Below are 19,688 nucleotides of genomic sequence, written 5' to 3' on the forward strand. Positions count from 1 at the left end.
TGTGCCCAAGGGAGAGCACCTCCAGATCCACAAATTACTCCACTGATCTCTCAATCAAGCCCATAATTCTCTCAATCACATTTGTTTTATTTCACTTTTCCCAGTGATAAAGATATATGTCACTCAGTTTGAAATCATTAGGAAGCGAAGAGATGCGTGAAGTTTATTACCCCCAACTAAGTTGTCCAATTCGGGCTACTACAAACCAAAACGAGATTGAGAAGCTCGAAGAAAAATGCAGCTCATTGCACAAGCAGGCAAATCAATGGAAGAAAAACTCCAAAGAGTAAGGGAGCAGAGACACAAGCACAATCCAATGTTGGAGAAGTGAATCAAGAAATCACTTCGCTCAAGGAAAGGCTGGCAAAGTCCAAATAGATTAGCTGAAGATGAAAGCATATAGCTGAAGAAACAACAAAGAAGCTTGATGAAGCAACAAAGGAAAACATAGAGCTGAAGGCAAAGTTTGAAGATTGGAGGCAAATGTCAAGCAAAATTAAGAGAGATACAAGCTAAATTTACCAACAAAGATTTGGAAATCTTTGAGCGAACTCTCAACAAAGAGAGGGATTGCATTCAAGTCATTGAAGATCTCCCAATACAACTCATGAAGCCATAGGAGGCAAATAGGATATCCCCCAATAGAAAAGATGAGGAAGGTCCGGATTCAGGAGGCGGGTAATGTGGGATAGTCCCATGTGGCAATCCTCAAAGAGTGAGGGAGGTGGATTAGTCAGTCCTAGCAGATCGATAAAGCCCTCCTCTGATATCTAGAGGCAACGATCTTTCTAGAAGCTGAGCTTCATAGAAAGCTCACTAGAGGCAAACCATGTTCTGAATGTGTGTAGCTATATGACATTCTCCTAGATATCTTGGTTAGCCCTGTGGTAAGTGAGCGAAACACATGAATCTATCTATATGGAGCCCTAGGCTCTCAAACCATCTGCATGTACGAGCACTCCAACACCTCTAGCTGCTAATATCATGAATGAGGATAAGGGCAACCATGGTAACTTATGTCGGCCTGAGTTCGAAGAACCATAATCCCAGACTTGTTAGAGGTATGTGACCACCTGGAATGCTGCATCAAGCTGTAGTGGGGGTGCCCCAAACTCAACCAAAATAAATTGTTGTGGGACTGACAACTTACTTGGGATCATTTGTGAAAATAAGAGACCTTGGAGCCTCTCCACTTGGGGCCGGTCTACCTTTGATAGATCAGGCCCCAGTATGGAGTGCCATACATGTCTTTGGGCAAATCAAGGAATCAAATAGAAGAGACTTAGTTTGAGGATTCTGAAATTGAGAGCAGAAGCACTACTGCTCATGTCTAGCAAGTGCAGTGTAATAGGTGCTCAGTCCGAGCCTGCATCGCTAGTTGCATCGTGAAAATTGGGCCAAAGGAAAGACCCCCCAAATATGTATGGGATGCAACAACCTCCACCGTTAGACGAGCTCTTGTAAGGGAGTGGGTGATCAGAGCGGCTCAATCTTCTAGAAGTGGGACGTCCTCAAGGTTTGTAAGGTGGATAGGCGTGCACACTACTCAGGGGAGAGAGGGAAGAAAGGAAAAGAGGAATGAAGCAAAGGACGAGAGAGAGAGAGAGAGAGAGAGAGAGAGAGAGAGAGAGACTAAATTAGAGTCCTCGAAAGACCGAAGGGTCTATATGAGTCTGGAAGAAACCTGATACAATGAGCTGATAGGGTGGAGTTTCTAATCAGGCATCACCCACAATGAATACAACATAATCAAATCATATCAAATCTAATACATGAGATACTCTGGACACATGGCCAAGGTGAAAGCTCTGGTGAATGAGGCTATGATGACCAGAAACACGTCATAGAGCGTTGTAGTGGTCTGTGCGCGTGGTCCGCTGTTACACACACGGACACACGCCCACCCGTCCCCAAAACGCGCACACACACATGCCCACACGGCCCCCCCCAACACACACACACACAGAGAGATGTTAGAATTATTGGTATTCTAGGCAGTGGCCAATGCAATGTAATAAGTAGGTTAGGGGCACTTTTCCCTCATTGAGGTTTTTCCCCCTAATCACAGTTAGATCCCTAACTACGGTTAGTGGATAGGATAAGGTTTTGTTACTTAAACAAAACCTCACACTCTCTTGTACTTTCACTACTCATTTGTTCAGATGTTTTGCACCTTCTTGCTCTCACTCTTGCATTCTGCTTCCTCTACTCTCACATTTGGTATCAGAGCAAGTTCTTCCTGCCCGTGCTTCAGCTACTTCCGCATTCTGCCCGTGCAGCTCTTGTTGGAGCTTAGCTTCCGTACTGCTGAATTAGCTCTGCCAGTTGTCTGTACCTTGTACGGATTCTGTACGCTGATTGTGTATCAGATCCGTACATCTGCGCCGTACTATTGTTGGTCGTCTGTACACCCGCACTGTACACCCGCAGCATTCCTTACAGCCCGCAGCATTCCAGCCTATAGCTGTCCGTACTGCTCCCGTCAGACATCATCTCGTACACTCCTTGCTCGAGCACCGTACAACAGTCCATCTGTACGAATTTCGTATGTACAATTGTTGACAGTCCGTACGCTGATTGTTCGTACAAGCTTGATGTCATTGTCCGTACTGCATCTACGTCAGCATCGTCTGTACAACGTACTTCACCATACATTCGCTGTACAATTGCAGGGTGCCGTTTCTACCATCGTACCTTTCTGTGCACATTGTACACAGTGTACTGTCAGTTCAGTACTCTTGCAGGTGTCCTTACATTTTGCAAGTTTTTCCTTGCAGGTGAATCTTGTAGGTGTTTTTTGGCAGGCACACTTTGCATATAGCCATTGTTTGGCTTGCATTCCGGGAGCACATTTGGGGCATCTTGTTTTGTTGCAGACATTGCAGTCCGGTTGCATAACTTGCTTCAGAAATTTGGGCCTTTTTGCTTCTGCTTGCAATCTTGCAGACAAAATTTGGGGCTTTTGCAGATAATTGCAAAATTTGGGGCTTTTGGTTGATTTGCCTCCTTTTAGGTGCAATTTCTTGCAAGAATTTGAGGCTTTTGCATTTTGGATGCAATTTGGCAGTTGAAAGATCATTTGGGAGCTTTGCAAGCAGTTTTGGACTCAGTTTGAGTCACATTGCAGACATTTGTCACTTTTTGGAGATATACTTTGCAAATTTTTGAGTATTTGCATTGCATTTTGGTGCATTTCAAGCCTTTGATAGGCTGTGACAGCAATTGTCATTGTGGGCAGAATTTTTGGCAAACTTTGGTTGTGCATTTTACATCCCATGAAGGGATTTTACTGGTCTAATTTGCTGCATTTTTGAGTTTGCAGAAATGGCTTAGAACAACCCCAATGAGGTCTTTGGAGTCCTCACACAGGAGCATAAGTTGGATGACACCAATTACTCCTTGTGGAGTTTTATGGTTGGCAACATCTTCATTGGAAGACATCTCTGGGATTATGTCAATAGAGATGAGACAAGGCCAAAAATTGTAGCTACACCTGTCACTCCTACAGCTGGAGGTAGGGGTAGAGGTCAAAATGCAGGACAAGTGATTGGAGCAGCAGCTGCTACTCTAGTGGCTCCCACAGCAGAACATAAAAGGTGGGATTCTAGGGATGCACAAGCTCTTTCAGTTATTTCTCTTTCTGTCAAGAGGTTTATTATTCCTCACATTTGGTCATGCAAGACCTCGAAGGCAGCTGAATTTTTCATTGAGGGGGGGGCAGCAATCCTCTCTCTTTTCATGAGCTAGTAGGACTCTTGTTGTAGGAAGAGTAGACAAGAAAGAACATGGCAACACGGGCTGGCGAGCAGGCCATGCTTTCTAAGTTCAAGCCCAAAGGGAAAGGGCAGCAAAAGCAACATGGAAATCAGCCCACACATCAACATAAAGCTGATTCTTATGAGGATGACCCGTATGCTTTCTTGACTTGCAATTATGCGGAGTTATGGCATGCCAGATATGGGCACATGAGCTATGGCGGCTTGATGACACTTCAAAAGTATGCTATGGTTGATGCATTGCCTCCTTTGGAGTCACCTCCTCCTCATGCATGTGAGGGATGCATCCTTGGTAAGATGCATAGATTTTCTTTTAAGAATGATGATGCAGTAAGAGCTACTTGTAAATTACAACTCATACACAGTGATGTCTTCGGTCCCATGAGAACACATGCTTTTGGTGGTTATCTCTATTATGTTACATTCACAGATGACTACACCAATTACACTTGGGTCTATGGTGTGAAGAAAAAATCAGATGTGTTTATGCATTTCAAACACTTTGTGGCCATGGTTGAAAATGAGACAGGATGCAGACACTCCGCACTGACAGAGAAGGAGGGGAGTATATGTCTCATGAATTTGAGGCATTTTTGAAGGAGAGAGGCATCACACATCAGCTTACAGTGAGGCTTACACCTCAGCAAAATGGCAAAACTGAGCGCAAAAATTGCACTCTCATGGAGATGGATAGATGCATGCTTACTAGTAAGAAGTTGCCTCACAGATTTTGGCTCAAAGGCCTCATGTGTGCCAATTATGTTTTGAATCGGGTTCCCACAAAGGCTTTGAAGACAATCACTCCCTATGAGGCTTGGCATGGGAGAAAGCTTTCAGTGGATCACTTTAGAGTTTTTGGTTGTGTTGCATATGCCCACATGCCTATGGAGTTTCGACATAAGTTGTCAGATAAGGCACTTGAGTGTATTTTTGTTGGGTATAGTGCACAAAGAAAAGGCTATCGTCTCTACAATCCTGCTTCTCGCAAGATTTTTGTGAGTAGAGATGATATTTTTTCAGAGAATTCAGCACATACACATGCTGAACTTACTATTCCAGCTTCTTCAGATGATGTTTTTGAGGGGATGCTTCCTATAGCTTTTGGTTCCCCCGCTAAAGCTCATGCTGAAAATAAGAATTTACAGCAACCCCCTCCTGATCCACATGCCCCGATTCAGCCACATGCTGATTTTGTTCCTCCACAGGGTGTGGATGAAGTTGTTAGGCAAGAGATTCAAGAGATACATGCAGCCAAAACAGTTCCGAATTGGTTGCTACAGACTCTGCGCCTTTGCCTGGCAGGACTCGTAGTGCAGCAAGGCACGCAGGGGGGGCTCTTTCCGTTGAGACAGCTTATGCAGGTACTCTTCTTGATGAAGAAGAACCTAACTCTTTTGAAGAAGCCAAGGATAATGTGCATTGGATGCATGCCATGCACAATGAATTGCAGTCCATTGAGAAAAATCAGACTTGGGATGTTGTGGATTTGCCACCAGGGAAACATGCCATTGGTATCAAATAGATGGGTCCATTGATAGGTACAAGGCAAGGCTGGTTGCCAAAGGCTATGCTCAGAAAAAGGGCATAGATTTTGAGGAGACTTTTGCTCCTACATCCTGGATGACCACCATAAGGTTAGTTATTGCCATGGCTGCAAATTTTGTTTGGAATGTCCATCAGTTTTGCAAATTTTGTTTGGAATGTCCATCAGTTGGACATAAAAACAGTTTTCCTTAATGGGGACTTGCAGGAAGAGGTTTATGTCAAACAACCTCCTGGATTTGAACTTTCTGGCAATGCACTTCAAGTTTGCAAGCTGAACAAAGCTTTATATGGGCTGAAACAAGCCCCACGTGCATGGTATGCCAAGATTGATGGCTTCCTGGCAGGTAAGGGGTACACAATAGTCCCACGGAAAGCACCCTTTACATCAAGAAGGATGGGGGGGATATTTTGGTCATCATTCTTTATGTAGATGACATGATGCTCACAGGGTTAAATGAGGAAATAATTGCAGATTTCAAAGCTGAGTTGAAAGCTGAATTTGACATGACAAATTTGGGTGCATGCTTACAATGATTCAGATTTGGCTGGAGACTATGATACCAGGCAGTCCACTAGTGGTAATTGTTTCTTGTTAGGCAAAGCTAGCATTTCTTGGCTAAGCAAGAAACAATCTATTGTGGCTACTTCCTCTTGTGAAGCTGAGTACAGGGCACCTTTCACAGTGACATTTGAATGTGTTTGGCTGCGTCGTTTGTTTGCTGATCTTCATCTCTTATTAGAGGGTCCTTCTCCAGTTCTCAGTGATAGTCAAAGTGCTATAGCAGTGGCAAAGAATCCTGTGTTTCATGCTTGCACGAAGTACATTGAGGTTCATTATCATTATGTCAGAGAGAAGTTGCATGCAGGGGAGATCGATATGATCTATGTGTCAACACATGACAATGTTGCAGACTTCTTCACCAAAGCACTTCTACGTGAGAAGTTTGAGGCATTTCGCAGTGCCCAGAACTTACCTCCTTTTGGTGATTGATCACTACCTTGTACACCACATTGGCACTACACACACACACACACACACACACACACACACAGATGTTAGAATTATTGGTATATTCTAGGCAGTTTCCAATGTAATGTAATAAGTAGGTTAGGGCACTTTTCCCTCGTTGAGGTTCTCCCCCCTAATCACAGTTAGATCCCTAACTACGGTTAGTGGATAGGATAAGTTTTTGTCACTTAGACAAAACCTCATACTCTCTTGTACTTTCACTACTCATCTATTCAGACGTTTTGCACCTTCTTGCTCTCACTCTTGCATTCTGCTTCCTCTACTCTCACAAGAGAGAGAGAGAGAGAGAGAGAGAGTGTGTGTTTATTAAAGTCTACTAAAGACCGATGGGTCTATGAGATTGAAGAAAACCCTAATACAATGAATAAAAGAGTGGAGCTACTAAGCGAGCATCCTAACCCAAGCTAGAAAATTGTGTAGACATAGTCAATGGTATCATCGTACATGTCCACCATAATCATACATATCCATCTTGGCGTCATCACCCGCATGTGGAGACGTAGCCTGATTCAATACAATACAATACAATAGGCATACAGAACGTCAAGATCCACACAATGACGGACTAGGCGGTGTAGGCAAGAAAGCCTGTGATGGATTGATGTCTGCTATCTGGATGAGTAACCCATCGTGCCCTCCTGCCGACGTCTGACGAGCGCCACTGTAACCCCGGTCGGCTGTACCCTAGGTCTGAAGATAGAGGAGTGTCACAGAGAGAGAGAGAGAGAGAGAGAGAGAGAGAGAGAGAGAGAGAGAGATTAAATTTCTAGAAGAGGCCAAATTGCCTTATGAGACCAAAGTGTCAAATGATATCCATGGTATCTCTCATTATGGAAAGAACAATATAAAGAAAAACTGAAAGTTGGCTGAGCTAATCCCAAACAAGCTCCATGTGAGTAGGGGCGGCTACGCGGAGTGTAATAGGGAAAGAGTCACAAGATGACACGTGAGGTAGGGGATGGGAAAAAGAAGAGGGAAGGGAATGGCCGTGGAATGAAAGGAGGGTTTGAAAACAACTAGGAGGAGTTTTACCTCCCTTTTGGCCAGCTACAGGCTGCCAAAAGGAAAATACCTACTAGATGGAAGATTTGGAAGCATTGAAGAGGTAAAGAGGTGTGAAGAGTGGAAGTACAAGGTGGAAAGGAGGCTGCGTGGAAACAAGCTAGCCAAGCAAGCTGAAAAGTCTTTGCGTGGATGGGAGCAAGCACCTAATACTTGGTACTCAAAGATGGATCAAAGAATCACTTTTATTTCACAATCTTTAATGAGCTAGAAGGTCATTTCACTTAAATGTCATGCTATTCATAAGCAGCAAGACAGATCACACATTTTCGAAGGCAGACTCAATCCATCTCTTTATGATGCACAAGGAGCTGGTCTAACATCCAAATGTCATCAGAAACTGATTTTCTCAATTGAAAAGTGGACAAATTCTTTGTGTGTGTATGTGTGTAAGACCATACATTCAGGGGAAGCTACTGTGTAATATAAAGCATTAAAATCTTCACCGGGAATTTTTTTTTGTGTAAGATCCTACATGGATCTCAAAAAAAAAAAAAGTGCCTAAGATAATATCCTTAACCATGATCTGCAGCCATAATTTAACTCAGTGCACCAATAATCTGTATCCTTATTGATCATATCCTTATACCATGATCTGCACCCATAATCTAACTTGGTGTATCCATAAGATCACATCCATATGTTCTGCACCCATAATCTAACTCGGTGCAGGGGTTTGGGATGTAGTAGTTGCTAGTCCCTCCTATGCATTGTAGAGCTGCTAGGTTGTCGCCTTGTGGCTTGCTGCCGTAAGGTTGAATTGTGCATTTTCTAGTTCTTGTGTGATGAGTTTAGGCATGCCTGCATATGTGTTATTGTTTCTTGACATACTATATTGTATATTTTGTCTGTCAAAGGTGAAACTTAGAATAATTGACTTTCCAGACAACTATGTCCATAAGTAAGCATTCCCATTAATGCTTCAAGAACTCTTGATAACTGTTGAGAGGATTCTTATGCTTCTATGGTCGGTGTTTTTTCAATCAATTAAGTCTGTCCAATCACAACTGGATTTCTCTTTGTTAAGCTTTGAAGTGGTAGTTGGTGGGTATTAGTTTGATGCTATGCTGTATTGAGTTTTCAATCAAACATTAATAGAAGGTTCCTTTCTTTGAAAAAGAAAAAAGAAAAAAAAAAGAGAGTTTTCAATCAATTAAGTCTGTCCAATCACAACTGGATTTCTCTTTGTTAAGCTTTGAAGTGGTGGTTGGACAGCTATGCAATTGTTTGTGATCTCAAGAACCGAACATCAATAGACCGGATTTACAGGTTTGAATACACACCATTTCATTTTAATTGAAGAGAGAGACATATAGAATACTGCACTTTTTAAGCAATATAATATAGTTAAGCTGATATCTTCTTTAACAAGTATCCAATTCAAAGTCCTGTGTCTAAACCAAATGGCTAATTGTTTTACAGAATTAAGAACATGGATCCTAAGAAGGTAATGTTTGTTTTCCATGCATTCGAGCTTTTTATATCAACTTGGCTAAGTAGTTTATTGACTGATATACAATTAATCTGCGTGTACTATCTCAGCCACTAAGCATTGTTTGTCGATCCTTCAAAGACATTGATACGTACACAACTGGCTTTCCACGTGGTGATGGTCATGGTCATACCAATATATTTCGTGCTGCTCGGCAGTGCCTACCTGGACCTGTATGGTTCCTATTATTCTGCTGTTTATTTTCTTGGACTATGAATACGTTCTCCGATTGTTGCGACAAGGATTAGCATTCACAAGGCTTTTTAAATGTTTTCTTGAGTACAGTATACTTTCATACTTCCTGCAAGCAAAGAAATGCCCAAGCACTGTATAAACTTTGGTGGAAATGCTGCCAGCTGTGCACCGAGAAAGAGTGTTGGTGTTCGCATGCCAAATGATGCCATTTGCCAAGCCATTCTCAAGGGACTGGATGGTCCACTGATTTGCACAAGGTTGTAGAGCTGTCAATATTTTGTTCTGTCTTGTTTGATAGATTTGTTTTTGGGTGAGGAGTATAGGCGTGATAGTTGTGAACCTTAAATGCAGTGTCCGGAGACCAGCAGATGATGAATGGATGCTAGATCCAGTCATCATATCAGATACCTATGGTGCTTCAGAAGGGAAAGAGGTGAGTTTGTTTTGTACATCACTGCTATTCCACCACAATTCTAACATATTGGCTATTTCAGTAAGAATGACATCATTTGACTTCCAGAAAGAGTTAATGAAAATAAGTTTGAAGCAGCAAGTTGGAACTCTAAAAGCTCCAGAATTGAACATTATGTTAATACAGTGGGTTCCGTTTGGAGGGGGAACTTTTGTAGTTTGTGAAAAACCTGCAGTTGCCTCTCTTTGCCTTCTATCTTATGCATTCTGTTGAAAAAATATGTTAAAGAGAGTTTGTACGTTCTAGTGTTGTGTCTCTTTATGGTCATCAGTTGAACATTATGTTTATACAGTGGGTACCGTTTGGAGGGGAAAATTTTGTAGTTTGTGAGCAACCTGTAGTTGCCTCTTCTTTGCCTTCTATCTTGTGCATTCTGTTGAAAAAATATGTTTTAAAGAGAGTTTGTACGTTCTAGTGTGCATGCTATTTCTTGTCAGCTCTTTCATTGGAAATAGAAATAGTTGTCAATCTGCACTTGCGTCTCTTTATGGTCATTAGTTGAGAAATTAGTATAACTACATACGACCATTCTCAATCATTTGGTTTGTTGCTTAACTAACTAGTATAACTACATCTGACCATTCTCAATCACATGGTTTGTTGCTTTTCTAATTGAAGCTTTTGTTTCCGTTGCACGAAACGTGGAATTTAAATTCCTTGGAGTGCAGGGCGTGGACTTTGTAGTAGATGGTGGTGTGCGGATTGCTGATCCATCTACCGTAGTTGACATGACAGGGACAAAGCCAACATTGTTGAGATGTGGAAAGGTATACTCTCGAAACTCGTATGGCTTGCTACATAAACGCCCTCACTCACATTTTGGTTAGTAGGACCCATTCTAGTGTAGTAACTGGGATAAGCTGGGGGTTTTTTGATAAGGATGCGAGCATGGTGATAGTAAAACAGAGGCTTCCTATTCTTTCATTGTGAATTCATGAGGAAGCAATGAGGCACACAATGTAAAGCTTTATTCCAAGAGTGGTTACATATATAGGCAACTGCCTCCATGTAGGTAGATCCCAGATCCACCATCATCTCCATGATTATCTCAATCAATCACCTCCTATGATCACTCACTCATCACACCAACCTGACACACCTAACTGATGAGTCACTAGAACCTTCTAGCAAACCTACACCCACACACTCCTTGCATAGGACTCCAAGCCCATAGGCATACACACACACACATCAATTTGCCCCTTCATTCCCACCCACAAATTGATGACCTCATCCCTCAGCAGTAGTACATGGGATGCTCCATGGCTTGCCCACCATCATGTGGCAACACACATGGCCCCAACCTGTGACTCACTCTTAGGATTCTTAGTTTACAACTAGGAGATAGACAATGACTATGTATGTAAAGCCCAATGAGTCCAACAAGGAAAAATCTCAAAAGACTAACAATCATTTTGTGGAAGGGAGAGAAGGGAGCACACCCACACACACAAGCAGGATAAGAAACAAGAAGTGTGGGGATAAAAGGTATGTGTGTACCTCCCCTAGCACACAGTGAAGCTTTATATGAAAAGGATAAGGTTACAACACTAAGTACGGTGTACTTAGTGTACTTAACAAATAAAGTACTAAGTGTACTTAACTGTACTTGGGTGGCCATAGAGCCTTTACCCCAACAACCTCCCACTTAAAGGCAATATGCCCTCAAGTAAAAATAAATGAGGCTCAACCTATACCCATCAACTGTCGGCAATGTGCAAACCGCTCTGCAGGCAAGCCTTTTGTCAACAGATCTGCTGGATTATCATCTGTGTGAATCTTGACAAGCTGAATCAGCTTATCATCTATCACCTCCCTGATGAAGTGATACTTCACATCAATGTGCTTTGTCTTTGCATGAAAGACAGGATTGTGTGCCAACTGAATAGCACTCTGACTGTCACAATGCAACAGTGGAATATCACCTGTAATGTCCAAATCTCCCACTAGCCGAGATAACCATAAGGCCTCCTTGCATGCCTCTGTGGCTGCAATATATTCAGCTTCCGTAGTAGACAAGGCTATGCACTGCTGCATCCTTGACATCCATGACACTGCACCTCCAGTGAATGTATAAACATAACCGGTAGTAGACTTCCGGTTATCGGGATCCACATAACCATGCACCTTTGCATCTCGCTTGCCAAAGCATATGCACAACTCCTGTGTGCCCTTCAGGTATCTCATGATACCTTTCACTGCATTCCAATGCTTCTTGCCTGGATTTGCCATATACCTGCTAACCACTCCCACTGCAAACGCAATATCAGGTCTAGTAGCAACCATGGCATACATGAGACTGCCACAAGCTGAAGCATACGGAATCTTGGCCATTTCAGCCCTATCAGCATCTGAGTGTATCTGAGTGTGGGCTGTCCATTGCACTGAGTTTCACATACGGAGGCAATGGAGAACTAAGGGTTTTCCCCCCCTCCATATGAAACCTGTGCAATACTTTGCCAATATATTCGGTCTGAGACAAATACAACAAACGCTGTCCCCTGTCTCTCCGTATCCGCATTCCCAGTATGTGATTTGCATCACCAAGGTCCTTCATATCAAAGGCCTCATGCAATCTTTTCTTAAGGTCATCAAGCTCCTTACGAGCTCTACCAGCAATAAGCATGTCATCCACATATAAAATGAGAATGATTAAGCTGCCATTGGCAGCCCTTTTGGTATATAAGCAGTGATCGTCATCACTTCTCCTGAAACCTTGGGACTTCATGAAGGTATCAAATTTCTTATACCATTCCCTTGGTGCCTGTTTCAGCCCGTAAAGGCTCTTTTTAAGCTTGCATACAAGTGACTCCTTGCCCTTGACTGCAAATCCTTCTGGCTGCTGCATGTAGATCTCCTCATGAAGATCACCGTGAAGAAAGGCTGTCTTCACATCCATTTGGCATAATTCCAAATTCTCACATGCAACCAAAGCAAGTACAATCCTGAGTGTGGTCATCTTAACCACTGGAGAAAAGATCTCATCAAAATCAACACCATACTCCTGCTTAAAGCCCTTGGCAACCAACCTGGCTTTATACCTTGGCTTAGCTCCAAGTGTGACTTTCAATCTATACACCCACTTGCATGGCAGTACTTTCATGCCCTTAGGCAACTGCACCAATTCCCAAGTACCATTTTTATGGAGACTGTCCATTTCAGACTTCATGGCTAGTTCCCATAGACTTTTATCATGCATTTGCACGGCTTCCTTGTAACAAGAAGGTTCTCCACAATCTGTAAGCATAATAAAATCTGCTCCTGGAACAAATCTGTCTGGCGGTTTCATTTGTCTAGTGGACCTTCGGACCCATTGGTCTTGCTGTCCAACTTGCTGCTCACCTAAAACAGGTTGCTGTTCTAGTAGATCAGGCTGCAGAATTATGCCTGGGAGGTCTTCCAAAGGTGGCATGTCCCGTAGTACATCTTCCGCCACTGCGGGCTGTCCATTTGGACCTGCTGCGGCATCATGCATTGGCTGATTACGCTGCGGTTGTGGCTGATTTGCAGCCTGCTTGAATTGTACAGGATGTCCCGAGTCATCAATGTCAACCTCTGAAGCATCAGAAGGCTTATCTGCTGCCTTAAACATACATGACTCATCAAATAAGACATCATTGCTGCGTATTAGCTTCTTATTCACAGGATCCCATAGGCGGTAACCCATCTCACCACTGTCACCATATCCAAGAAAAATGCATTTAAGAGACTTAGGATCAAGCTTGCTGCGATTTTCTCTGCGTATATGCACGTACGCAGTGCAGCCAAAGACCCTCAAGTGCTTATAGGAAGGAGGTTTTCCTGTCCAAAGCTCCTCTGGCACTCTGCCATCTAGTCTTTTATTTGGTGACCTATTGATGAGGTGTACTTCTGTTTTTACAGCTTCAGCCCAAAATCCATGAGGTAAAGCAGCATGTGACATCATAGAGCGAGACTTTTCCTGTATGGTTCTATTCATACGCTCTGCAGTGCCATTTTGCGCTGGACTGTAAGGAGCAGTGAGTTCTCTTTTAATACCTCTAGCATCACAAAATGCATTGAATGCATTAGACATATACTCCCCACCGTTATCTGACCGCAAAGCCTTCAGTGTTCTGCCTGTTTGGTTCTCAACCATAGCAAGCCATTTCTGGAACACTGGAAAGACATCACTCTTCAATCGAAGAGGATACAACCACACCTTTCTTGTGGAATCATCTATAAATGTGACAAAGTACCGTGCACCTCCAAGTGAAGGACTAGGCATCTCACACACATCTGTATGCACAAGCTCAAGTTGATCATCTTTATGTCCTAATCTCCTTTTATGAGGACACTGTAACTGTCTACCATATATGCAGTGCTCACAAAACTTTAAATCAGAAAATTTAAGAGACGGTAAGTAGCCAAGGCGAGCCAATTGCTCCATTTCACTTATGCTCATATGTCCCATCCGGCTATGCCACATAGAAATATTCGGCAGCTCGGTGGCATGAATATCAGCATGATTACATACTTTAGCATGAAGAGTATACATTGTGTCAACCTTAGAGCCTCTGGCAACAACCAGGGCACCTTTGGTGACCTTCCAGAAACCATGACCAAAGCTGGTCACAAAACCTTCGTCATCCAACATGCCAGTAGAAATCAGATTTTTCTTGACTTCGGGTACACACACCCCAGGCTGTTTTTTCACCATCCACATTCCAAACAACACTCTCATGGAGTGACAATTCAATTATGGACTTTGCTGACAGATCAGCTAGTGCCCAAGCATCATCAGATGTGCCAGTGGGCTTCACACCTTTGTGTATAATAGGAGCATGAAACTGCCTGAGAATTAGCACATTCAGGACCATCTTTTTCCACATTGGGTAGTTAGCAGCACCCTGCAATTTTTTAATATTGAGAAGAGAAGATTCCGAGGATGAAGCCATTACAATCAGCAAGAAATATAACCCACACTTGGTTGCCTGACTCCCTGCAAACTAAGTGCACAGATGCACTTGTAGTTGTGCTCAAAAGTTAATTCCTGCAATTTTCTCCCACTTAACAGTAAATACTGTCTGTTTCCTGCCGGCTGCAGATCCAGAAAAGCAATATTTAATGCATTAATTGATGCTCTGTAATACAGTACAGCAGTACCTTGATTTGACACAATGTATGTCCCTGCTGTAACAGTGAAAACAGCACTGTTTTATGCACTTTAAACTTCAGTAAAGTGACTGTTTACAGTCCAAAAATTGACTCCGGACAGTACCCGACTGTACTTTCTAGTACAGCAACAGAAATTGACTGTATAACTGTCCAAAACTGTCAGAATTAGACTTTGTCTTGCCTCTATAACTGTGTTACACAGTTTAGAACTTGAATGAGGCAAAAGCCCCTTGACTAGAAGCCAATTTTGAAGATTTTTAGTGCATACACAGCTTTCCCAAAGCTCCACTGATCACATAAAGCATCTAAGTGTTTCCCCCAACACTGATATGCATAACAATGTCAAAAGCCCCAATTCATATGCATCTGCCACTGTCCCGTAAGTCATAAAATGCATCAAATCCTTGCACAAATCAACTCCAATCAGGAGGATATACGCAAATAAGTGCGTGTAGAAGCCAATGCTTGGCTGTGGCTACAAAAGCCCCTTGATTCCACAATTCAGAAATGAGAATTTCTCTCACATTGGAGGCATAGATCTGCAGATCTATCTCACTGACAACAGATGGAACCCAAAAAAACGGGTGACGTGGGCTGCTATACGATCGTGCACATCTTCGAGCTCTCCGGCGATGTCGATGGCGAGGACCTGCACCTGTGGCGATGGCGAGGACCTACAATACTATGGCGCTGGTGGCGACGATGGCGTCGCTGGTGGCCGCTGGTCGCTGGCTGGCGCCGTTGGCTACTGGTGGCCGCTGGTCGTTGGCGTCGGTGGCCTTGGCGCTGGCGTGGTCGGTGGCCTTGGCCCTGGCGACGAATGGCCTCAAGGGCTGCTAGCGTAGCGCTAGCAGCTGAAGGTGCGCTGACGATGGCTGTGCCTAGCGATGGATCATCGACGAGGCTGGTAGGCGAGGAGAGCAGGAGCAGCTATCGACGAAGCTGGTAGGGGGCGCTTTCTTGCAGGCTGTCGCTGCTGCCTAGCGATGGCTGTTGGTGCTCCTTGGCTGCTGGTAAGACCCACGTTTTGGGCACACCCACGAATAGGCTCTGATACCAGCTGTGGAAGGGAGAGAAGGGAGCACACCCACACACACAAGCAGGATAAGAAACAAGAAGTGTGGGGATAAAAGGTATGTGTGTACCTCCCCTAGCACACAGTGAAGCTTTTATATGAAAAGGATAAGGTTACAACACTAAGTACGGTGTACTTAGTGTACTTAACAAATAAAGTACTAAGTGTACTTAACTGTACTTGGGTGGCCATAGAGCCTTTACCCCAACACATTTAAGGATGGACTATCCATGGCAGAGAACCATTATTGACCTCTCACACACATAACTTAGAAAACATATGAATCCTCACCCTTGTCAGAATTGACTTGGGTGTTGTAAGCAGTGAGAGCTTTGACATTCTCTGGTTTTTCTTCTTCTTCAGTTTTTGCTTCCTCAACAAGATTGGCTGAACATCTCTTCTTGGCATAACATTCTTTTTCAAAGTGTCCAGGTTTGCCACAAAAGTTACATTTCATTTTGCTCTTTCCCTTGAAGTTGCTTTTGGCCAAATATGCCCCTTCTTTGTAATCACTTCTTTGTTTGATCTTTCTCTCCTCTTCCAAGAGTGATGCGTCAATTTCTACCAGACTTATCTCTGGAATATTGGTGAGTGTAGTTACAATAGTGGAACGCCCTTGAGTAGATGGCTTCAGATCCATGAATATCTTCTTCCCTGCTTTGATTGCCTGCTTTGAGTCATATGTCCTATGGTGATACCCAAAGACACATATTCCAGGTGGACTCTCTTGTTGTAAACTGAGGAAACCGGATTTGGAGTGAGGCCATGGTGGAGCTAGGGCGTCCACATGTGCCTACTACCAATGCAGCTGGAGTGAGACAGGAAGGGCTACTGCCAGGGTAGAAGGTCATCAATTTAAGGGGGGGTGTTGGATAAATTTATGTTTAGGGGACACACTTATGGATATGGTCATGTGGTGTGTGTGGTTACAATAGTGCCATATTCTTCAGTGAGACTTCTAAGTAACATGGCAATTACAATATCTTCATCAAGATTAAACTTCATGCGAGATAAACGTGTCAAAATGCTCTTCATTGAATTTAGATGTGAAGAGATGGACTCCCCTTTATCAAATTTTAAGTCAAAGAACTTAATAAGCAAGCTAAACTTAGAGCATCTTCCCTGTGCTCCAAAAACATGCTCAGGATGAGTCCATGTAGCATGAGCAGTCTCACATCCATCAATGTGATGAATAAAGGAATCACTCAAACCAAGATAGCAAGTGCCTTTTCATCTTTTGGAAGCCATGAAGCTTCTTCTTCTCTAGTTTTAGGTTTAGATTCTTTTCCATTTGCTACTTTCCATATTCCCTTTTTCATGAGAATAAACTTCAGTTTTGTTTGCCAAGTGTGAAACCCCTCTCCTTCAAACTTACCTATTTTTCAGTTTGGAGGCCATTTTGGGAAGGTCTTACCAAATTAATGGCAGCGTCTAATCCCTTTACAAAAGATCAATCTTTCTGAACAAAAAAATCACCTTCACCATATAGATGCAAATCGCAAGATAAGAATTCTAAAAATCCTAATTCTTTAGCATATTCATAACCAGTTGGCTTCTCCCACAACCTCTTAACTGGAGTCTTCTTCACCTTGTACTTTGTCTTTGTAGTCTTCTTGACATTTGAAGAGCTTTGAGAACTTGAAGTTGGCATGTTGTCAAGAGATTAACACCAATTGAACTTGGAAGAACATTCTCTGAATTGAAAGAGCACACTTTGAACTGAAACTTGAAAGAACAATCTCTGAACTGAATGTTTACTCCTCAAGCATTTAGTGTAGCATAAAAAACTCCAAAAAATACACTAGAAATGCTTGCAGAGTACATGGAAACTTTGGAGGCTTGATACTCACTTCAAGCATCACCAAGCTAGGGGCTTTTGCTGCGCAATCATAGATCTATATGCGAGGAAGGCTCAAAACAAAAACCACAGCTGACATGGTGCATTATATCCCTTGGGGCAGCAGCATCTCCATCACTTGAGGAAACTCTGTCTTCTCAGAAGTCGACTGGTTTTTTGTTGAGTACTCCCTCATCTCTGGACCAAATCCTCCAAATTTCTACAGAGGGTAGCTCTAGTTGTAGAGAAAGCTTGGCTCAGATGAATTGCAAGGTAAGTCACTGAGGTGAGCAGCATTGCAAAAATGACACATAACAGATAGAGAGGCGGTGCATAGACATGGCGACGAATTTCTTCAATCCCACCGGTCAGATAGGTCACCCAGGAGTGAGGAAGGTCTGGCTGAAGGGGTTTCTCAAATCATTGCGTGGATGGAGAGAACTAAGCTTCCCAAGTTCAAGGTAGAAGAGGGAGAGAAAGGGAGCATTTGGGAAGAAGATGGAATCTAGTTGGAATCTCATTCTAGTTACTCAGATTCTAACCAAGCTTTGATACCATGTGTGAATTCATGAGGAAGCAATGAGGCACACAATGTAAAGCTTTATTCCAAGAGTGGTTACATATATAGGCAATTGTCTCCATGTAGGTAGATCCCAGATCCACAATCATCTCCATGATTATCTCAATCAGTCACCTCCTATGATCACTCACTCATCACACCAACCTGACACACCTAACTGATGAGTCACTAGAACCTTCTAGCACACCTACACTCACACACTCCTTGCATAGGACTCGAAGTTCATAGGCATACACACACACACATCATTTTGCCCCTTCATTCGTATCATGGGTATAATTAGCGCACTCATACTAGGATACATGTAATTTCTTCTTTATGTCTTTTTTAAAAGTTGTACTAGATTGAAATTTGATTCTATTGGCATGTTACAAAAAGGTCTTGTGGAAAGCGAAAGGCAACTCATGTATACACCTTAGATATGTTACAACTTGCATAGATTTGTATGCTTTTTTCGTAGAGACATGATGCATGGGTTATGCTATTATTATAGAGCACGTAAGGCTTGCAAAGACATGGCTAATTTGAAAATTGGTCCCTTTTTTTGGGACATGCCATATGATAATTATTCCACCCACAACAATGACATGGCACTTATTGACTTGAAAATGTGCTTCAAGTAGTGATCATGGAGAAATATAAAAAAAACCACTATAGACAACTTAATGCCCGTCAACTTTCTACAATACTACTTATCAGGTTCTCATGACCGATGAGTTAATCACATCAGGTTGGTGGAGAGAGAGGAGCATGCCCTTGATAGTATGAGATCCATGGGAGATACCACTGCCTCTTTGCACATGGGCTCCAGGATATGCGCAAGGTTATTGACTACCCAAACTTCTCTCTTTGTGCTAGAGGTTACAAAATGCAGACACGCGCTTATGCGATTGACACACAGTCAGGATTATAGGCAGTAGCCGATCACTGACGAATTCTTCACAGGAGATGATACCACACTCAATGGCCACCATTGAGCACGGGATCCCGAGGTGGCTCCTAGCCCACACCTGACCTACATGAGATATCCAATGGGGGCACAGCTGCTACACTGTTCAAGGCTCCCTAGCGGCAACATCATAGAGACCGTGTGCGAGGCCCACAAAGCAGACAAGAGGATGGCAAATATAGATCCAAGACATGCTTCAAAGGCATCAGGACTCCAGTTGGGTACCCGCCAGGCTCACTTACAGCTTAAGTCCCTCATGGCGGGTCAGTATGGTGTATTCTACACCCCATCACCAGACCACTTCTTGAGAGATTTCAGCGCACGGCTCCCACACGGGAAGCACAGAACAGATTAGGGGTGATATCTGCAGGACATCTTTGAGGGACACCAGGATCCAATAGATCTTGACACTGATCATGAGTAGAGCCCTAGTGTTGTTCCAACTCCTACCTATGTCCTATCATTTTCTGTCACTTATGGCATTTATTGACTTATTGTTACTTGCACGATAGTGGGGGTGTAGACACCACCAGTTCCCC

At 43.1% G+C, this 19,688-nt stretch overlaps 1 protein-coding gene across 3 annotated transcripts in view; it reads left to right on the top strand.

Annotated features, from left to right (window-relative positions):
- LOC147882435 (DHBP synthase RibB-like alpha/beta domain-containing protein) overlaps window positions 1-19,688 on the top strand; it is a 68,632-nt gene that overhangs the window by 39,087 nt on the left and 9,857 nt on the right. For all 3 annotated transcript variants that reach the window (XM_087400692.1, XM_087400694.1, XM_087400693.1), the window contains exons 3-8: window positions 8,629-8,682; window positions 8,836-8,860; window positions 8,956-9,078; window positions 9,191-9,357; window positions 9,452-9,533; window positions 10,241-10,339. In XM_087400692.1, coding sequence (XP_087256818.1) covers window positions 8,629-8,682; window positions 8,836-8,860; window positions 8,956-9,078; window positions 9,191-9,357; window positions 9,452-9,533; window positions 10,241-10,339 — 550 coding nt within the window. The remainder of the gene's footprint in view (window positions 1-8,628; window positions 8,683-8,835; window positions 8,861-8,955; window positions 9,079-9,190; window positions 9,358-9,451; window positions 9,534-10,240; window positions 10,340-19,688) is intronic.

Source organism: Dipteris shenzhenensis, chromosome 29 (assembly GCF_047967505.1).
Source record: "Dipteris shenzhenensis isolate YYH24624 ecotype China chromosome 29, Dip_SZ_1.0, whole genome shotgun sequence".
NCBI lineage: Eukaryota > Viridiplantae > Streptophyta > Polypodiopsida > Gleicheniales > Dipteridaceae > Dipteris > Dipteris shenzhenensis.